General features: G+C 54.8%; 1 protein-coding gene across 1 annotated transcript; it reads right to left on the bottom strand.

Annotated features, from left to right (window-relative positions):
- Nucleotides 1-955: 955 nt before the first annotated feature.
- Nucleotides 956-18,776, bottom strand: LOC133351327 (sodium/potassium/calcium exchanger 1-like). The gene is made up of 7 exons (XM_061566429.1): nt 18,274-18,776; nt 9,569-10,628; nt 8,578-8,657; nt 6,217-6,288; nt 5,542-5,596; nt 4,550-4,586; nt 956-4,106 (listed from the first exon to the last, which is right to left on the bottom strand). The coding sequence occupies exons 2-7, from the start codon at nt 10,584-10,586 to the stop codon at nt 4,067-4,069; spliced, it is 1,302 nt and encodes a 433-aa protein (XP_061422413.1). The 5' UTR covers nt 10,587-10,628; nt 18,274-18,776; the 3' UTR covers nt 956-4,066.
- Nucleotides 18,777-21,462: the final 2,686 nt, after the last annotated feature.

Raw genomic sequence — 21,462 nt, 5'->3', positions numbered from 1 at the left:
CCCCGTTGCCCTTGGAGCGACGACCCCGCGGCCCGCGGACCCACAACGCCGTCTTTTTAGCAGCCGCAGCTCCGCTGTGCACTCACCTCGCGTCGAGCCAGGGTCAAGGGTCCCTCGGGAGGATAGCGTCGCTTCGGGCAGGCCTCTCCGCCCACGTCAGGGGCCCACGTGTCAGCGTTGCCCAACGGAGACCAACAGACGCTGACTGTCGAGGGCTTTGCGTGCTGCCCTTTGCTGAGATCATCGACTCGCTCCACCAGAGAGGCCGACTTTATCACAGCTCAGTCCAAGTCTACGGGGACGTTGTGTGCATCTACTGGTCTCTGTATGAGCCTACGGGTCTATGGGTTTCTATGTGAGTCTTTGGGTCTCTATGTGTGAATTGACTGGTATCCATGTTCGTGTATGGGGCTTCATGTCAGTCTCAGTAGGTAGCGGCGAATTCATGTGTGCGTATTATTGTGTGTGTGTGTGGCCTCAAAGTGCACCTAGCCTGGCACGAGCGCCGTGGTGACGTCTCCTCCACTTAGTGGTGAACGGCGGGTTTGTTGCGGTTGTCTGTGCGCGAGCGTGCGCCCGTGTGCGTGTGTGCCCGTGTGCGTGTGCGTCCGTGTGCCTGTGTGCGTGTGCCTGTGTGTGGGGAGCGGTAGTGTAGTGGTTAGCGCACTACGCTACGAACCCTGCCACCCCAGTTCGATTCCCGCTCACGGCCAACATCGATGACGAATATTTGAAGCGGTCTTGGGCACAGGTGCGGTGTGTAGACATCAGCACTGGGGAGACAAAGGCGGCCGGGCGTGGTGTTGGCCACCTATTCCTTCGCGTGCCCGCCTAAATAGGTGCTCGCTAACAGCGATTGTCCTAAAAGGCTGCTAGAGGCCATACGGGGTATCTTTGCGTGTATCTTTGTGTGTCCGCGTGGAATGGCGCGCAATAAATTCACGCTGTTGTCGGCTTCAGGTGATTTCGCATTTTTACTGGAAACCAAATCAAGTCACAGTTCTCCATCCCGCGCGGCGATCCCCAATACATCCACCCCTTCCTCACTCTCACCTGACACAGATATTCCACGTGTGTGTGTGTGCGTGTGTGTGTGCGTGTGTGCGTGTATGGCGCAGTGGGGAGCGCGCGTGGTGCATCTGTCAGTCACCCTTAGTCGATTAAACCTATAGCACCTGAGTCAGTCCCATGACCTCTTGCCAGCAGCAACAGTCTGCCTCACTTTACGTGACGGCCTCAAAGTGCACCTAGCCTGGCACGAGCGCTGTGGTGACATTTCGTGGCAAATGGCGTTGTGTGTTTATGTCTCTGTATTTGTATGTCAGTGTGTGTTTGAGTTTATAGCGTTTGTGTCAGTGTGTCTGCATCTTTCTCTACGTTTGTTGGTGTGTCAGTGTGCCTGTGTCGCAATGTGCGTAGGTCGACTCAGCCTCAAATCAGTACCTGGCGCGGTGTGTAGTAAACATCGCCACTCAGGAGACAAAGGCGGCCGAGCGTGGTGTTAGCCACCCACCCCCTCGTGTGCTGTGCCGGCCTTCATAGGTACTCGCTAACAGCACTTGCCCCAACAATCCGTTAAGGCTACACGGGGGATCTTTGTCTTTGTGTGTGTCACAGTGTCTGTGTAATGCGCGCTATGACCCCGCGCTATAACCCCATTACAGACGAACGAAACTAAAATCAATTCAACACAAACATCCAAAAACAACACGTCAAATAAAACACACCCCGCCAACCTGCACTCACCATCACAATCGGCGTGTATGCTCAGTGGAGCAACCACACCACCATCACCACCACCAGCAACAGTAGAATTATCTTAAACACGACTTTCGATTCAAGTCACATTTGCGCTGGACTCGCAAGCCCACATTCATCATTTTAGGCCACGTAATAATCTGGCTATAGCTGTGTCGTATGACCCTCCACCACCCTCGACACCGCCAAACAAGTGAAGGATTATTGTTTCGGCTCGCTCACGGCTCAATTAAAGTTACAGGATCATCGCGTTGACTTATCAACACATCAATCACGAATAATGGGAGTGAAAACCCTGCCACGTGGCCTGTCTACGAGCATCTCTTTGAAGCTACCAAACCTCGGTGAGGCTCAGCCGGGACACGTGGTTGAGGTGGCAGCTCCTCTCTCTGTCCGCCCACTTTTGCATAGGCACGCCCACTCCCGCACTAGCACCGCCCACACGGCGAGTGATTGGTTCCCTCTCTATTTCCCCGCCTCCTGCTCGATTAATAATAATTATATATTAATTATTACTGATTTCAACTCCCATAGAGAAAAGCGTGAGAAGCAACCACAGGGGACGCGGTGACCCAGCGTTGACAACATTTCCACAAGCTCTGCGGTCCTCTATATATGAAGGTGACTTCGAAAAAAGTGTTTACAAGTCGGATGAAACGGGAGCAGCCGGATAAAAGCCAGGCGTGAGACGGGGCAACACTCTATCCCGTGCAGATGGAATCTATATGTTTGCTGTAGTGCCTTCTCCTGGTGAGCCAGGGCACGGGCTCCTCCTCGACGCCCACGGGTAGAAGGGAGTTTCACGACATCTGTGCGTGATCCACCAACCCTCGCTGCTGCCTTCACAGTGCTGGATCATAGGCAGCTATGTGCAGCATTGCCACCACCACCACCGCCCGACTGGGTAGCAACGCCCTTTGCCCGCTTCATCATCACCATGATCAGCCATGAGCAATCCACTGCTGGATAAGTCGAGCACGAGGCCAGAACGTGTAGTTCACGAGGCCAAAGGACGCTTCGGGTGGGGGAGACACGGGGGGGAGAATCGGTGACACCACTGGGACAGTCCCGACCCCCGGGCCATGAGATTTGGTAGCTTCACGTTTCTGCTTCAGCCGATCAGTCTGTTTCCCCCATTGACTTGCAGGTGAAATGCTCGTGCCACTGCTGCCACTGCAGCGTGACGGCAGCTACAAGAGAAGAGCCGTGCTTTTTTGTTGTGAGTGGATTCCTTTAATGTCAGGGATTGTGGGAACCCATGTCACCGTGTCTCAATCACAGTGCAGGTACAAACTACACCGTTACACGCTACACAAGCCAGATGATTGGTTAAACGCGTCCCATCACGACCGGTACCAAGCGCTGAATCTAATCAATATACCTTTTTTATTCATATAATTACTATAAATTAATTTAAATCGTCACCCGGCTACTGCATCACGCTGGACGTGTTTACCAATCATCCGGCGCGCACAGCGCATGCGACGAATTAATTTGGAAGGGCTTCGGTGCCGTGTCGCTGCTGCAGTTCGCCGCAAGAAATGTTTGGAGTGCAATCCCCACTCTCCAATCTCGCCTTGTCCGAACACGCCCTGTAACGCACGGTCCCCGTCTCACGGATACAATGACGGAGATTGGCAAACACGGGCAGGGCGACACGTGCCGGGTCGCGAGGACTGAAGTCTGGAAACCTCTAAATTAATTACGGGGTGGGGGGGGGGGTGAGATAATGAGATGCAGAGCAGGCACCGATTCAGTGGTCAGTCACGGATTCGTGGTGAGTCACGGATCCGTGGTGAGTCACAGATCCATGGTGAGTCACCACTGACTTGTGAAGTCGCAGATCCATGGTGAGTCACGGATCCGTGGTGAGTGATGAATCCGTAGTCACGGATGCAGAGTGAGGCACGGATCAGTGGTGAGTCACGGATCCATGGTGAGTCACGGATCCGTGGTGAGTCACGGATGCAGGGTGAGACACGAGGACAACGACAGAGAGTCGCTGTGGATATGTAGGCCACGTGTCCTCTGCTCGTGGAGCAGAGGAAGCAGATATGCAGTGGGGGGGAAGGCGGGGGGGGGGGTGCAGGGTTATGCCAGCCGTCCTGATTGTGTGGGGCTGTATTAATGATTATTATTGCTTTACTTTCACTCGTACAACTCATTCTGTGTTCGCTGTCGTTTTTTGCTGTTACTGTTGTTATATTGCGTTATCATTATTGTTGCTGTTGTGCATATTGTATTGTTGTGGTAACGACTGTTGTTCTTGTCGATGATGTTTCGGGGATGCGACATCACCGCTCGCTCCTCACGCCGGCTGCGATCCCGACCACAGACCTGAGACGGTCCTGAGGGAGGGAGGGAGGGGGGGAGGGAGGGAGGGGTGGAAGGGAGGGGTGGGAGGGAGGGGTGGGAGGAAGGGGTGGGAGGGAGGGGTGAAGATGATTGTGACAATTGGGGAGGAGGGGGATTTAGGGTAGGGAAGGTGATCGTGTTTTTACCAATGACGATGATATCACATAATGATGATTGTGATGATTCAACTGATAATGATAGTGATTGTGATAATGATACCACTGATGATGATTATGATACTGAAATCACATCCCTGATGTGGAGCATAATGATGCAATAAAAATCATTATGATACTGATATCCCGAATGGTGATTATGATTGCGATGCTGATATTGATGATACTGAGTATGATTATACTTATCTCACGGATCACTATGATAATGATGAAAATAATACCGTATCACTTATGACTATAATTTGAATTTCCCAACTCACTGGTAAATGGAGCCACTGAATCCATCCACGTATCCTCCTGCGCGTGGGGGCGAGCAGAGGGAAGGGCGGGGGGCGTAGAATGTGCTCGTCAGGAGATGTTCTCTTATTAATCCCGCTTGTGTGACCGCGTTATTAATCAGGGCGTTACAAACACATGTTGTGTAACAAGGACATCAACCACAACATCAACAACATCAGCAATAACAACATCAACTAGAACAACAACCTCATCAACATCAACTAAAACAACATCATCATCAGCATCATCAACAGCGGCTAGCACAACAACGAGACCAACACGAACCTTTATCGACAACTATTCACAACTATTCGAACAACAACGACGACTTGATTAACAACATCACCAACCACGAACTGTGCGTGTGTCTGAACCGGTCCTGATGCTCCCCTAAGTCGACTCAGCCTTAAATGAGTATCTGGTGCGAAGTGTAAATGTCACCCCTTGGGAGACAAAGGCGGCCGGGCGTGGTGCTGGCCACCCACCCCCTCGTGTGATGTGCCGATCTTCATAGGTGCTCGCTAGCAGCACTTGCCCATACAGTATGCTGAGGCCATAGGGGGGATATTTATCAATTTCTGTGTGCGTGTATGCACTTATGTACGTGTCATTATGTGTGTAATTACGTATGTGCTAAAACTTAGCAAGTTAGCACAGTAAGGTGCACAGGTGGTGCATATGCCAGTAATCTCAGAGTCAACCCATGGCACCTGCGTATGGGTTGTGCTGTGACCTACTGCCAGCAAGCCTTCGATACTTGACGTGGCCTCGGAGTGCACCTAGCCTGGAACAAGCGCCGTGGTAATGTCACCACCACTTAGTGGAGAATGACAGTCGATGTTGTATGCACATATGTATGTTGATCTTCTTTCACGCCATACGTAGCAAGCCGCGCTAATTGGAGGTGCGGGGGAATGACACAAAACTGAACAAGAGCCCGTGCCTGTGTGCGTGTCCGTGTGTGTGAAGTCACCTGGCTGACACAAGGTGTCGCAGAGAACCGGACAGAGGTGACACGCGTGGCAATACTGCGACAAAGGCAAAGACAAAGCTCATAAAGCACGTCGGGGGGCAGGGCGGTTACGAAGGCCGTGTCGGAAGCTCGTCACTATTTTTATTTGACCGGGTAAGGTCCACTGAGCGATGTAGCTGCTTTTCAGAAGCGACCTGGCTATCACAAACGATATCTCGACGAAGTGACTCATCATCGTCGTGCGGAAACGTATAGCAGCCAAAGACTCTAAACCCATGATATACACAAACTCCAAATATACAGCTGGCGTCAAGGTCGGGATCGAACCCACGACCTCCTGCCTACCAGGCGAGGTAGTTAACATCTCCTAGCCACCGTGGCGCCTCAAGCAGGGTGGCCCTGGACAATAGGGCGTGGCTGGTCGCCCACCGGCATGCGCGACGGACACTCAATTTAAACGTGCGACGTTTCGGGCAACGGCCCTTCTTAATGGCGCATAGAAAACTCGTGCAAGGCAAGGTGCTGCAGAGCTGCCACGTGGTGGACAGAAGCAGCAGCAGAGGGCACCGCAGCAAAAGCAATGGTTGTCCTGTACTATGCTACCGGCGTCTATGCTCCCAGGTGTATCAAGTTGTATTTATGTATCTATTAATTAAGTATGGGGCATGCACGCACCTTGCAGTTGGCGCAGTGCGGACTCTCATCGCCCTCCTCACACGGACACTGCCTGCACGTGGTGTCACAGCCCTGGGGGGGGGGGGTTAGAGGGGGGGGGCAGGGGGGAGGTGCGGTGGAGGATCAGGGGTAGCCGGAGGGAAGCCGCTGCCATCCCGTGCTGGGTATCTTGTTTGGCTTCGCGTCGAACTTGGAGCCCGTGTCTAGCAGCACCGTTGGAAGCGAGCCCGACTCTGCTGATGAGACGCCGAACGTGGAAACCCGTGCAGAGCTTTGCTCGTAACCCAATGGCTCTCACAAGATGCACTCCCAGAAAGAGGAGAAATGCCGTGTGGCTGATCGGATGTGTAAAAAAGAAATACGTATTTTGTTTCACATCTTAAACTTGTGTGTATTTTGTGGAGGGAGAGAGGCACGTGAAGGAGGTATAAATATAAATAATAATAATTATGTTGTTCCTTGTGTTCTCCACGATGCTGCTCGTGATGGTGATGTTGTGATGCTGTCACCTACTCCCCGCCAAGTGAGGCCGATGCAAGATCTATCACGTGACATAGATGTTCTATAGCAGCGCCTCGTTGCCTAACAATAATTATACAATTGTGCAAAAGATGATAGTTATTGAGATAATAAAGAGTGGGGTTTGTTAATAAAAGTGGTGGTGGTTATGGAGACAGGAGAGTAGGTGGGCGTGGTTAAGGAGTGATAGGGGTTGAGGTAGTGATAGGGGTTGGGGTAGTGGTTGGGGTAGTGATAGGGGTTGGGGTAATGATGAGGGTTGGGGTAATGATGGGGGTTGGGGTAGTGATAGGGGTTGGGGTAGTGATAGGGGTTGGGGTAGTGATAGGGGTTGGAGTAGTTATAGGGGTTGGGGTAGTAGTAGGGGAAGTGATAGAGGTAGGGGTTGTGATAGGGGTTGGGGTAGTGATAGGGGTTGGGGTAGTGATCGGGGTTGGGGTAGTGATAGAGGTAGGAGTAGTGATAGGGGTAGTGATAGGGGTAGGGGTAGTGATAGGGGTAGTGATAGGGGTTGGGGTAGTGATAGGGGTAGTGATAGGGGTTGGGGTAGTGATAGAGGTAGGAGTAGTGATAGGGGTAGTGATAGGGGTTGGGGTAGTGATAGAGGTAGGGGTAGTGATAGGGGTAGTGATCGGGGTTGGGGTTGGGGTAGTGATCGGGGTTGGGCTCGGCCTGGTCGTAGCTGGGGGTGGGGGCAGGGGAGCAGCAGTGGCAGGACGAGGCTGGGCGAGGGGAGAAGAGTTGGGGGTTGTGTTCAGGGAGGATCGGAAGTAGGCTCTAGTGAAGATTATTGTTTCATCTGAGGATTTTGATGAATGTCACGTTTTTGGTTTCATAACCATCTGCGTTGGAATTCACATTAAATAACGCTTGGGAAACGGACCAAGCGTGTGGCATTATATAACTGCGAGACGTTGACAAACAGTCAACTAGGACTTGGCAAAGCGAGATATGCAACGATGCAATGAGTGAACTGAATAATTCATTAAAAAAACACACATGGTAATGTCACGTGATGATCTGGGCCAAGTTTGTGTCGTGAAGACCCTCCACGACCCGACATGGCCAAGCAAATGAAATTGGCACGCGGTACTCGAGCGGCTTTATGACGCGCCGATGGTGATCGTTCCAGTTCGCTCAGCCGGTGAGCTGGAGAGCAAATCCCAGTCAGATGTAGTTCATTCAAATTTGATATCTAACAGCGAATTCCAAAGTAGGGCAGTGGGAGGGAAGGAGTATCATTGTGACCCGCAGTGTAGTGATTGTGTGAGTTGGTGGGTGAGTGTGTGAGTGGGTGGGTGGGTGCGTGAGTGAGTGGGTGGGTGAGTGAGTGAGTGAGTGGGTGAGTGAGTGAGTGGGTAAGGTGGAGTGGATGAGCGAGTTGTGACTTGCAGTGTAGTGAGTGTGTGAGTTGGTGGGTGAGTGTGTGGTTGAGCGAGTTGTTGTGGCCTGCAGTGTGGTGGTGGTTGTTGAACACAGTGTGGTGGTGGATGAGACAACACAGTCAGCATCTGGCACAGACCGAGTCTTCAACACGGGTGGAGGAATAAAAGAGTGACGTTCACGCGAGCGGTAACTATGGCGGTGGTAGCGGTAGAGGAGTGATGAGGAGGCGACTGACTGACGGCGAGTGAGCGTGGAGTGAATCCGCGAGTTCCGGACCACCGCTCAGCCTGCCTGCTGCTTCACTCGGGACTCTAGCGAGTGGTGCTGTGAGGTAGGAACGGGGCACTCCACCCCAGGGGTGACAGCAATCTGAGCAGAATCTGTGCTGGGTGTACCATCAGTGATTGTTCGGAGTTAAAGATGATGACGACGACGACCGTGCATCATCTCACTCACGTGACACAGAGAGCAGAGGGCACACAGGGACCCGTCCTGGTACGCTGCCTCGTCCTTCCCGGAGCGATCCTGCGGCTCCTCTGTGAGCAGACGAGGGGGGAGGCGCAAGGGGATCGAGGGGAGGTGGCGGAGGGAGGGAGGTTGTTATCGGTAGGGTTGCTTTGGGTTACCAGATGTGCACACGGACAGTACTTAGGAATACAGTATAGGGTGCAATGATACGGATATACGTAGCTTTTATTCTCGTGGTAGTGCCTTACGCCGATATTCCCGACTTCAAGCCAGTTCCCGAAAATCTCGACTGAGAAAAGACGCCCTCGTGTTATCACTTAATGACAGTGATTATGATTTATACTGTCACTGATGATGATAATGATGATGACGATTGTGATAATCATATCACTGACGAACGTGAGTCGCTCATTTCAGCTCCTGAAGAAGAAGCTCCCAACACGTGTCGCGAAACGTCGGACATCCCGCCGAGCGACACGCGGTTTAACCCGAAGACGCAGCGGAGAGATTCCCTGCGCCGCCGCCGACTCTGCCGCCCTCCAGCGGAGATGTCTGGTAGCGGGCGCCTCCGATTCGCACAGTTGGCGACGCACGGTGCGAAAGAAGTTCAGCATAGAGTACGTACATGCTAATGATGGGGCTAACACACAGACACACACACACTCTGAGCTCCGCACGGATGAATTCAGCAATCCGTTGTTGTACAGACATCTACTGGCCACCTTGCAGCAACACAGAAAGCACGCACACGTGCTACTCGACCGTCGTGCTCACCCCAGGCTACCAGCGACCCGAAAAATAATTCCGCACCCGGCACACCACGTCCAGAATGCTTCTCGCTATGGCTGTGGCTGCTGCTAGTCACGTGCCACCCACTCCGTGCAGTGGTTCGGGTGGCACGGCAAGCACTCAGTGGAGATTGCACCGAGGAGATCGATCGATGGGAAACAGCGGCGTGGAGTACGGGTCCGCTCCTTACCTTGAGTCGTGTCCACCACCACCTGCTCCACCACCTCCTCCACAACCTCCTCATCCTCCACGTCCACCTCCTCATCCTCCTCGCCGTCACCACCTTGCTCTGTGCCCTGGGTTGTGTCTCCCTCCTCCTCCTGCCCCTCCTCCTCTCCCACATCTTCTCCTTGTTCCGACCACTGCTCCTCCTCATTCTCTTGCTCCTGGTCCAGAACATCTTCACTCGTCACCTCGTCCTCCTCATCATCATCGTCGGCTCCTCCTCTTACTGCCACATTCTCTTCCTCGTCCCCTGTCTGATCACTCTCTTCGTCCACGTCATTAGCGTCATCGTTCTGATTAACATCGCTGCCATCGTTAACTTCATCAGCTGCATGATCATCTTCAGCTACATCATCGTCATTATCTTCATCGTTCGTCACGGCATCTGCCTGTGCGCTCTCATGTTCCTCGACAACATCTCCGACATCATCATCATCAGTGCCTTCATCTGCGAAGTCTGCACCACCATCACCGCCATCATCAACCCCATCATCCACACCTCCCTCCGTTGTTTCCTGTTCCGCTTCATCATCAACACCATCGGTGATGTCGTTGTCATCACCACCATCATCAACATCACCGCCATAGGCATCAACATCACCACCGCCATCATCACCGCCGATGTCACCTTCAGCATTGCCACCATCATCAACATCACCATCGACGTCGGCATCACCACCAGCAGCAACATCGCCACCATCCAAGTCGCGGTCGTCATAATGGACCTCGTGGTCGTCCACCGCCGGCGCTTCTCCATCGTGAGCGGCGAACTCCTCGTGGCCGTCACCGCCATCACCCGCGACATCGCCGCCGTGAGCCCACGCGGCCTGAGGTCCCATGGCCATCACGAGGGACGTTGCCATCACCGCCCCCATCACCAGCAGCGGCAGCATCCTCCCCGAGCCCACGCGGCGACGCGGCCGCTTGGACGTCATCATCATCGCCGTCATCATCGCCGTGGCCGCCACTGTCGTCATCGTCATCGGCGTTGTCCTGGATTCTCCTCCTGCAGCACGCGTCGTGACCTGGCGGGTGATGGTGGAGATGACGATGAGACGGTGATGGTGGTGGTGGTTGGGTTTCACAAGAGATGCACAGAGCTCCCCCCCACACACTCACTCGATCCTTTTTGCTAACTGCAAGTGACCCCACGCACCCAGCCGGCCTCACAGATCGAGAACTCTCCACAGATTCGCAGCTGGCACGGCACGGTTCACGTCCGCGTGAACCAGGTCGACGTCTCCAACAAATTATTATGCTACTGTCAAGTAACCTCACTGACAATTATTAGAATGATAATGACTGGAAGCTCTGGATACACGCGGACATAGCACACTCCGAGTGCTGCTGAGAGGATCCGGTAGCGTGTTGGTGTGATGAGAGCGAGAGAGAGACGGGAGAGAGATGAGGGGAGAGTAGACAGTGAGAGAGTAGGAGAAAGCGAGGGAAGGAGAGCGCAGGAGGGAGCGTAGGAGTAGAGCGTGGAAACAAGTGGACAGTAGGGGAGAGGGCAGGGTGAGAGGAGACGGGGTGAGAGAGTGGGAGAGAGAGAGCTAAAGAGAGAGGGGAGACCGGGAAGCGAGACAGTACGGGGGAATAGGAGAGACGAGGAGAGAGAGACGAGGTTAGAGAGAGAGACGAGGTTAGAGAGAGATGAAAGGAGGGGATGTGAGGCGAGCAGAGAGCGAGACAGCGAGAGAGTAAGGATAGGGGGTGGGAGCGTGAGTGGTGGGGGGGGGAGAATGCGCAGTCCTTCTGCTAAGTGGGCCGGGGACTCTGAGTGATGGACAAGAGCAGGTGCGTGTGTGTCAGTGTGAGTGTGTCTGTGTGTGTGTCAACCTGTCAGTGTGTGTGTCAGTGTGTGTGTATCAGCGTACGTGTTAGTGTGTGTGTCAGTGTGTTGTGTGTCAGTGTGTGTGTCAGTGTGTTGTGTGTCAGTGTGTGTGTTTGTGGGGAGCGATAGTGTAGCGGTTATTGCGCTGCGCTATGAATCCGGCGACCCGGGTTCGATTCCCGCTCACGGCCAACACCAGTGACGATTATCTGAACTGGTCCTGGGCCTCCCCTAGGTCGACTCAGCCTCTAATGAGTACCTGGTGCAGTGTGTAAACATTGCCACTAGGGAGACAAAGGCGGTCGGGCGTGGTGCTGGCCACCCACCCCCTCGTGTACCGTTCCGGCCTTCATAGGTGCTCGCTAACAGCACTTGCCCCTACAGTCTGTTAAGGCTATACGGGGGATCTTTGTCTTGTGGGTGTCAGCGTGCGTGTCTGTGGGGATCGGTGTCGCAGTGATTATCTCGCTGCGTTACGAACTCGGTGACCCGAATTCGATTCTCCCTCGCGGCCACCAACATCGGTGATGATTATCTGAACCAGTCCTGGGCCTCACATAGGTCGACTCAGCCTCAAATTTGTACCTACGATTATCACGGTTGCCTACGTACGGTGCGAAAGAAGTTCAACATACCTACACTAGGGAAACAAAGACGGCCGGGCGTGATTACAAAGACCACCTACCCGTGTCCGGTGCCGGCAGTGATAGGTGCTGCTCGCTAACAGCACTTGTCCCCTACAGTATGTTTAGGCTACACGGGTGATCTTTGTCTTTGTGCGTCCGTGTCCCCCATCACCTCTGCACGGGGCCCTGAGCGCTGCTACTGCTGCTGCTGCCGTCACGTGCTTCTTAAAGGGGCCCCACGTGGGAATTCGAGCAAAAGCCCCAAGGTGGACGTCAAGCCCGGGAGTCGGGCACGGGTCGAGTTTCTCGGTGGGCGACTCCTGGTCTCGTGGCGAGGCCGAGGGGTCACGAACCTGTGGCTCTTTGGCTGCCCCCCCCCCCTCCCATGTGGGAAGCCGTTAAAAAAAAACTTCTATCTTAAAATATAATTTAACTAAAATAAATTAAATTTGCAAGGGAATGGGTCACTGTGGAATGTCTTGGTGGCAGCAACAACAACAAAACTAAATCGACGCCGTTTATTCCATCCCGTACGTGTTATTTAAGTCAGAATGTGTCGTTGTTGTTGTCGTCTGCTGCATAGCTACCGAGTCTGTGTTCACGTACAAGGAGCTCTGCATGTGATGCCGCTCTCCAACTATTTTGGTCAAAGACAAAAATAATTTTTCAAAAAATGTCTCTTCTTCTTCGTCTTAGCCTTCGTCTCTCCAAGGCTGTCGACCCCTGGGCTCGCGTTATGGAAAGAGCTCCTCGCTGGAGGTCGTCGCTTCGCTGGCGAGGGATACGGCTGCAACTGCAGGGGGCTTAGTGGTAGGGCTGTATTAGGAGTGGCTGGTTGCAAAGCTATCCAGTCCGGGTACGTACTGGTGGCTGCTTGGCTCGTTAGGGATAGTTTGGTAAGGTTGGTAGTCGTGGCTAGTTGGCTCGTTAGTTCGGGCTAGTTCTTATCCTATATAGATTTAGATAGCGCTATAATTTAAGCTGCTCAAAACAATTATACAATTGTGCATGAGGTGATGATGGTTAAAATAAAGGGGTTTATTAAAAGTGGTGGTGTAGTTATGGTGACTGGATAAGTGACAGTGGTTTAGGAGGGGTAGCGGTTGGGGTAGGGGTAATGGAAGGGTAGTGATAGGGGTTGGGGTAGCGGTAGGGGTCGTGGTAGGGGTAGTGATTGGGGTAGTGATAGGGATAGTGGTGGGGGTAGTGGTAGTGATAGGGGTAGTGATAGGGTAGTGGTAGTGATAGGGTTAGTTATAGTGGTGGGGGTAGTGGTGGGGGTAGGGGTAGTGGTAGGGGTAGTGGTGGGGGTAGGCCCTGCCGTAGCTGGGGGCAGGGAGTAGCATCAGGAGCAGGGTGATGCTGCTGGGCGAGGGCAGGAGAGATGGGGGTTGTTGCCAGGGAGTAAGCCAAGCTGCAGGTTACATGGAAGGTGATTGTCTGAGTTGGATGGCCGCTGCTGGATGGTGCAAGGCAGAGCTCCACTTGAATCGGCTCCGTTAACTCCTCGTGGCCACAGTCGAGGCCCCCCCCTCCTCCCACTCCGCTTCACGTCTCGCCGCATTCTGAGTTCTTGGCTGATTTCCTTTCCATCTGCCTCGAGCGCCAAATGTCCCCCCCCCCCCATTCCAGACACCACCACTCCCTCTACAGTAGTAGGCTGCAGCGCTCATCAATTCACTCCACTCGCCACGGTCACCAGTCGCCTTCTCGTCACTCCGCTACTCCGACTACCACCACCACCACCACGCATCCTGGTCCCGTCGAACTCACTCACGGACTCCTCCTCCACCCGTGCTGAGAACTCGGGCTGGCAAACAATGTTTAGTCTCAACCACCACCACTGTGTTCAACAACCAACACAACCCACACTCTCCCACACACTCACCCACACACTCACCCACACACTCACCCACACACTCACCCACATACTCACCCACTCACTCACCCACACACTCACCCACACACTCACCCTACTGCGAGTCACAACCCACGCAACCACCCACCCGCTCACCACACTGAAGCCCTTCCCTCCCTCCCACCCTCGTCTCCCCCCACACCAACAACCGCTCATAACCTCGCTCGATTCAACAAACGCGCGTTACACTCTCTCAGCCGTACAACTTAGACAGCGCTGTCTGTTGCTGGCCGCTCGGCGTTCAGGGCCTTGATGCCCTACTGTGCTCACCAACTGTACCCCGCTGGTGATAAACGAGACCTGGGAGAGAAAGCGGCCTCGCCCATTACAGCCCGAGGGGGGACAGGCGCTGGCTCACCAATGCCTCTGTCTGTGAAAGTCGTCTCGGTGGCTTCTCGACTCAACCAAGTCGCGCGTTGCCGGGGACTTGTCGGAGCAGGGACAGGAGGGGGGGAGCAGGGGCAGGAGGGAAGGCAGGGGCAGGAGGGGGGAGCAGGGGGCAGGAGGGGGGGGGGAGCAGGGGCAGGAGGGGGGGGGGGGAGCAGGGGCAGGAGGGAGGGCAGGGGGAGGAGGGGGAGCAGGGGCAGGAGGGGGGGCAGCAGGCGGGGCAGGAGGGGTTCACTCCCCTGTTGTGACATCCCCTGCGCGTCCCTCTGGAGAGGCGGGCATCTCATCCCGCCCCTCCAGCCGAGCTTCTCCCACGAGCGACTGAAGAATGATTCGTTATCGCTCCGGTGGGATATCATCGCCGTGGTTTCTCCCCCCTCTGCGACGATCATCGCGATATTTCGTCGTCTTTTCACATTCACTGTTGTAACTTTGTAATCGGCTTCCTCGTCTCCACATATCGCTGTTCCTCGTCATCAGCCATGGTCAGTCCACTGCTGCATCCCTGCGATGTGGATCATCCACCCGGCACTTGCACGCCACGCGAGCAGCTGATCTCATCATCGTTGCATCTCCTCTGTGGACGGCTCTCATCAGTGACGTCTCGCCACTGATGAGAGCCGTAGCCTGGAATCGAACTCTTGCTACCAGACTCCTTGCGCAGTGCGCTAACCACCGCGCCACCGCTCCAAGTCTTTACGCGTGGCACCGCGCCACGAGAAGGGCAGCGGAGGACCGTTGCGCAAAAGGATCAGCAGGAGGAGCGGGGAGGGGGCAGGGAGGCCGGGGCAGACAGAGAGGGGCAGGGAGGCCTGGGCAGACAGAGAGGGGCAGGGCTCGGGGCTCAGGAGGAGCAGCGAGGAGAGAGGGGGGGACAGGGGCCAGGGCTGTAACGAGGGCTTGGTGATGTGTTAGAGGTGGGGCTAGGGTTGGTGTTGTGTTAGAGTGGGGGCTAGGGTTGGTGTTGTGTTAGAGTTGGGGCTAGGGTTGGTGTTGTGTTAGAGTGGGGGCTAGGGTTGGTGTTGTGTGAGAGTGGGGGCTAGGGTTGGTGTTGTGTGAGAGTGGGGGCTAGGGTTGGTGTTGTGTTAGAGTGGGGGCTAGGGTTGGTGTTGTGTTAGAGGTGGGGCTAGGGTTGGTGTTGTGTGAGAGTGGGGGCTAGGGTTGGTGTTGTGTTAGAGGTGGGGCTAGGGTTGGTGTTGTGTTAGAGTTGGGGCTAGGGTTGGTGTTGTGTTAGAGTGGGGGCTAGGGTTGGTGTTGCGTGAGAGTGGGGGCTAGGGTTGGTGTTGTGTGAGAGTGGGGGCTAGGGTTGGTGTTGTGTTAGAGGTGGGGCTAGGGTTGGTGTTGTGTGAGAGTGGGGGCTAGGGTTGGTGTTGTGTGAGAGTGGGGGCTAGGGTTGGTGTTGTGTTAGAGGTGGGGCTAGGGTTGGTGTTGTGTTAGAGGTGGGGCTAGGGTTGGTGTTGTGTTAGAGGTGGGGCTAGGGTTGGTGTTGTGTGAGAGTGGGGGCTAGGGTTGGTGTTGTGTTAGAGGTGGGGCTAGGGTTGGTGTTGTGTGAGAGTGGGGGCTAGGGTTGGTGTTGTGTGAGAGTGGGGGCTAGGGTTGGTGTTGTGTTAGAGGTGGGGCTAGGGTTGGTGTTGTGTGAGAGGGGGGGCTAGGGTTGGTGTTGTGTGAGAGTGGGGGCTAGGGTTGGTGTTGTGTTAGAGGTGGGGCTAGGGTTGGTGTTGTGTGAGAGTGGGGGCTAGGGTTGGTGTTGTGTTAGAGATGGGGCTAGGGTTGGTGTTGTGTTAGAGATGGGGCTAGGGTTGGTGTTGTGTTAGAGGTGGGGCTAGGGTTGTTGTTGTGTTAGAGATGGGGCTAGGGTTGGTGTTGTGTGAGAGTGGGGGCTAGGGTTGGTGTTGTGTTAGAGGTGGGGCTAGGGTTGGTGTTATGTTAGAGTGGGGGCTAGGGTTGGTGTTGTGTTAGAGATGGGGCTAGGGTTGGTGTTGTGTTAGAGGTGGGGCTAGGGTTGGTGTTGTGTTAGAGGTGGGGCTAGGGTTGGTGCTTGGGGTTATGGCCAGGAATACATTTCAGCCGTCAAAGCGCCCGCAGAATATGTCCGCACCCGGGCACACCACATCCAGTATACCTATCGCTACGGCTTCTACTACAGTACTTAGACTTAGTCCCCCACACATTTACAAATGAGTGGTCAAACGAGATTGCCGGACAGAGAGGAAAGAGGTGGCGAGTGGAGACTCAGCAGCAGCAGCGGCAGCGGCGGGAGGAGGAGGAGGAGGAGAGGCCTTGATGGTGAACACGAGAGACGAGCGCGCCGCCGTGTCTGGACCTTCACTGTCCGTCTATTCTGGGAGCCAGACACCCGATCCCCCTCCGAGCCCGCAACAGCCCCCCACCCCACCCCTTTCCTACGTCAATTTAAATCGAATCCTTCAAAGTCACTCGACCAGGATCTGTACCGGTTCTACCGGCTCCACCTGGCACCGCACCTCCTGTGATGACGCAGCAGCAGCAGCAGTCGATGAATCGGTAACAATCGTCAAGTCCCCGCTTGCATGGTGCGGAATGCTGTCACCCAGTATCCCCCCACCCCACAGCCCCCCCCCCTCGCCTGCACGGGGTGCGCTGCTGACCACGTGGGTTCCTGCACGGATTATTTCACGGCGGTCACGTGACGGTACCGACTGAACGTCGCGCTGAAGACGACTCGACACGAAGCGCGGCTGTGAGATGTCGCGACGTCGATGTCGACCCCTGGGCTCGGCAATGGGAAGGTTTGCTGGTGCGAGTTCAACTCCTGGTTGTGCTCCGCCAATCATTCTTCCCTCCAGGGTCCATAAAACGACTACCACTTTGTGGGCAAGTCAACAGCGATTGTCCTGTTGATAGACTCGCCCCCTGCCATAAGAATGTGGAATTTCCACCACTGCCTGGCCCTGCAGGATGAGAGCACCAACGATGGCCGCAGTGCTCATTGAGCCGCAGGAACTCGTGCACTGCTGCTTTAAATAGAACTCGACCTGACCGTGAAGACGCGACAGCGAGACAGCCGCTTGCCTCACTCCGCACCGAGAGAACGCGGCGGAGACGGTGGAGGTCGCACAGGAGTCGTTACGCTCACCGCTCCTGCAACCCTCGGCCACAACTCAAATACTACACACGCAGTGACGACTCACATACACAGTCACAACTCACACACACGCAGTCACAACTCACACACACACAGTCACAAGTCACACACACACACACGCAGTCACAACTCACACACACACAGTCACAACTCATACACACGCAGTGACGACTCACACACACAGTCACAACTCACACACACGCAGTCACAACTCACACACACACAGTCACAACTCATACACACACAGTCACAACTCATAGACAGAGTTGCTACTCACACACACACAGTCACAACTCACACACACACAGTCACAACTCATACACACAGTCGCGACTCTCACACACAGTCGCGACTCTCACACACACACAGTAACAACTCACACACACATTCACAACTCATACACACACAGTCACAACTCACACACACACACATTCACAACTCACACACACACAGTCACAACTCACACACACAGTAACAACTCACACACACACAGTAACAACTCACACACAGTCGCGACTCTCACACACACACAGTCACAACTCACACACACACAGTCACAACTCACACACACACAGTCACAACCCTCACACACACAGTCGCAACTCACACACACGCAGTCACAACTCACACACACAGTCGCGACTCTCACACACACAGTCGCAACTCACACACACACATTCACAACTCACATACACACACAGTCGCGACTCTCACACACACACAGTCACAACTCACACACACACACAGTCGCGACTCTCACACACACAGAGTTGCTACTTACTTCGCTCCCGTCCGCTCTCGCTCTCTCACTCACTCGCTGTGCGTCTCTCCCCCTCTCGCCCACTCTCCCCGCGCTCTCTCCCTCGCTCTTCCTCCTCCCCTCGGTCCGGCGGTCGTGACCTCCACGTGGCGGGAATTGGGTGCGATCCCGGAGCCGGGCTAATTGGCCCCAGATGGAGATGGAGCGGAGCCGTGGAGGGTCGATTCCAGCGTGGCGCGACCTCACGAGCCGAGGCTTCAATGAGCAATGACGACGACGACGACACTACGCGTTGTGCTATCGCGTGCGATGGTCTCTCACTCGTTATGATGACAGCGCGTCTCGCATCGGACCTCACGGGGATTGTGATGACGACGATTTGGCGACGGGAGCCTCACGCGAGCCCAGGTGTTGTCAGGCAGGTGTCGTCTTTGTGTGTCTGCGTATGACACCGGGGTGGTGCGGGAGTGGTGGGGGAGTGGTGATGGGAGTGTGGTGGAGTGGGGTGAGGGAGGCAGGGAGGGAGTGGTGGGGGAGTGGTGATGGGAGTGTGGTGGAGTGGGGTGAGGGAGGCAGGGAGGGAGGGAGTTGTGTGGGGGAGTGGTGGGGGGGTGGTGGGGTGAGGGAGGCAGGCAGGGAGGGAGGGAGTTGTGTGGGGGAGGGGGGAGTGGCAGAATCGCAGCTTTAAACAAAAAATGCCTCGAATTGAAATCCGTGGAAGATCTCCACAACCGTGAAACGCGACTTCCTCTACAAGATATTTAAACTAAGAAGCGCAAAGAGTAACTTGCACTGTTGATTAGAAATCGGCGGAAATGTACTGTTTAGTGAAGACTCGTCACTTTCAGAGTGTAAGAGACTGAGCTTTCATTAATAGCTGTAAGGCTGCCGCGGATTTCTATCCGTTGGCAAAGTGCGAAAAGCTGGGTCTGATATTGCGACTGTGGATGTGGCGGAGGCGGCAGGGGGAGGGGCAGGGGGGAGACGGGGGGAGGGGCAGGGTGGAGCTAGGGGTGAGCGTGGAGCTGAGGAAGAGAGTGGAACTGGGATGAGGAGAGTGGAACTGAGAGGAGGATGAGAGTGGAGCTGAGATGAGGAGAGTGGAGCTGGGGTGAGGAGAGTGGAACTGAGAGGAGGAGGAGAGTGGAGCTGAGATGAGAGTGGAGCTGAGATGAGAGTGGAGCTGGGGTGAGGAGAGTGGAGCTGAGAGGAGGAGGAGAGTGGATCTGAGATGAGAGTGGAGCTGAGATGAGAGTGGAGCTGGGGTGATGAGAGTGGAGCTGAGATGAGGATGAGAGTGGAGCTGGGAGTCGAGGTATCTCCTGGGGGAAGGGGTGGGTAGTGGCGGCGGAGCGAGGGGAGGGGCCGCGGGGGTCTCACCAGGATCTCCCCCTCCCCCGTGTGACGCGTGGCTTCCTCGCATTGGAAGACGTCGCCTTGAGACAATATTGACCCCCACCCCCCAAACGAGGCGGAGAGGGGTTCGTCCCCTTTGATCCCCTGGCTGGGGGTGTGCGAGGGGTTGGGAGCGGGGGCTCCTCACTCCCCCTACAACAGAGGACGACTCCGCGTGCGTCGCTTACAATACTCATCTCGTCACTCACCCCAACTCGTCACTCAAATTAAATGATAATTTCCAGCCTCTCGCTCGCACCACTCACCCCGTCGTCACTCGCCACGTACACAGTCGGACCGCTGTTACAGATTTGGCGTCATCACCACCGCCGCCACCACCACCTACACCGCCACCACCAACTACACCGCCATCACCACCTACACCGCCACCACTACCTACACCGCCATTATCACTACCAGCACCATCACCACCATCTCTGCCCATCTGGCTCAGGGTCTTCTCTTCCCCGTGGTCGCGACCTCTGGGTGCCACTCCGATACCCTCCTCGTCCACCCTGCGCACCGCGCGTCCCTCCCATCACTTCCTCTTCTTCCTCCTCCTGTCCCCAACCTCCAAGCTGCTTACCCTATCCTGACGAGTTTGTTGTTTGTGACTTCTTGTGAATTCCACTGGGCTCTCCCAGCATCACCACCACCACCCCACTGGGGATGAAGTAGCATTGTTGGAGAGTGTGTGCGTGGGCCCAAGAGGGGCCTTCAGCGCGACCTCACGCGGTGGTGGTGGTGATGATGGTGGTGATTATGGTGGTGATGATGGTGGTGGTAGCGAAACAACCCCCTACCTCCTCGTTGGTGCCGGACGGTAACCCTGTGATCACTGCCATGGGGGGAGGGCTAATTTCGATTGGCTATTCACCATATGGTGTTTGTAGCCACCACAGAGGCCACATGGGGGCTCTGGATGGGTGCGAGGGGCTGTTAACCCCATCCACCTTCAATTGACTTACCATAAAACTACGTGAAAGTATTCAGCTAAGCTTGTGTCGGAGGCCCCAAGGGGACAGGCGTCTATTCTGGTTCCTCTAGAAACATAAAAAAGCCACTGCAGGTGGCCACGTGGAATGTCCAAACACTCCCTGCGGAGGAGAGGCTGCCACTCCTTTGTCGGGAGCTGGATCGGTGCCGCCTTGATCTAGGCGGTATTCAGGAGGTCCGGTGGACTGGCTCTGGCTCCTGCCACCATGAGGGGTGAACAGTCCTCTACTCGGGGCAGGAGACTGCCAAACAACAGCGAGTGGATTTCGATTTAAAGCTTTCGTGACTGCAGGGATTCATCTTCTTGGTTCTTTCGGTAAAGTCACGTGGAAGGGAAATAATAAAATAATAAAAATAAAACATAATAAAATACAATTCTCACGACGTTTCGACCACAATGTAAGCAGCCGTCCTCAGGTGAAGAACATGTCTGTCGGAAAGACAGCGTCTGAATGAACACCACCAAGCTTGGCAGCGTATATTTAAGCTGGGTTAGAGGAGGAAGGGCGCCTTGACAAAGGAATTTGCATATCAACAAATTAATTTAGCATATTTATGGAAATGCAGATATGGGATTAATCCCAACACAAGCGTCCGTCATCTGATGACGGATGCTTGCGCCCGAAACGTCGTGATTTATTTTAACATCTTCGGCGGTTAGAGACGTTCAGGCTGGCCTGCCTACGATCCATCCTAGGTTTAACAAGGCTGGATTGTGTGAGAAGCTCACAAATGCTTGAAAGTTCTGGACAAAGTCCTATCGGTGAGCTCCTCAGGCAGGTAAGGCTGTGTTGGCTGGGTCATGTAGCTCGCATGCCC

This window comes from Lethenteron reissneri, chromosome 37 (genome assembly GCF_015708825.2).
Source record: "Lethenteron reissneri isolate LAM-NWPU_2019-01 chromosome 37, ASM1570882v1, whole genome shotgun sequence".
In the NCBI taxonomy this organism is placed as follows: Eukaryota; Metazoa; Chordata; class Hyperoartia; order Petromyzontiformes; family Petromyzontidae; genus Lethenteron; species Lethenteron reissneri.
This window is presented reverse-complemented; position numbering and strand designations above follow the sequence as displayed.

Coding starts and splice junctions, on each gene's coding strand:
- LOC133351327 (XM_061566429.1), bottom strand. CDS start 10,586: ATGACGATGACGACAGTGGCGGCCACGGCGATGATGACGGCGATGATG. Junction 8,658..9,568: donor GGTGGTGGACACGACTCAAG/GTAAGGAGCGGA, acceptor GTCTGCTCACAG/AGGAGCCGCAGGATCGCTCC. Junction 5,597..6,216: donor CGCACTGCGCCAACTGCAAG/GTGCGTGCATGC, acceptor CCTTTGTCGCAG/TATTGCCACGCGTGTCACCT.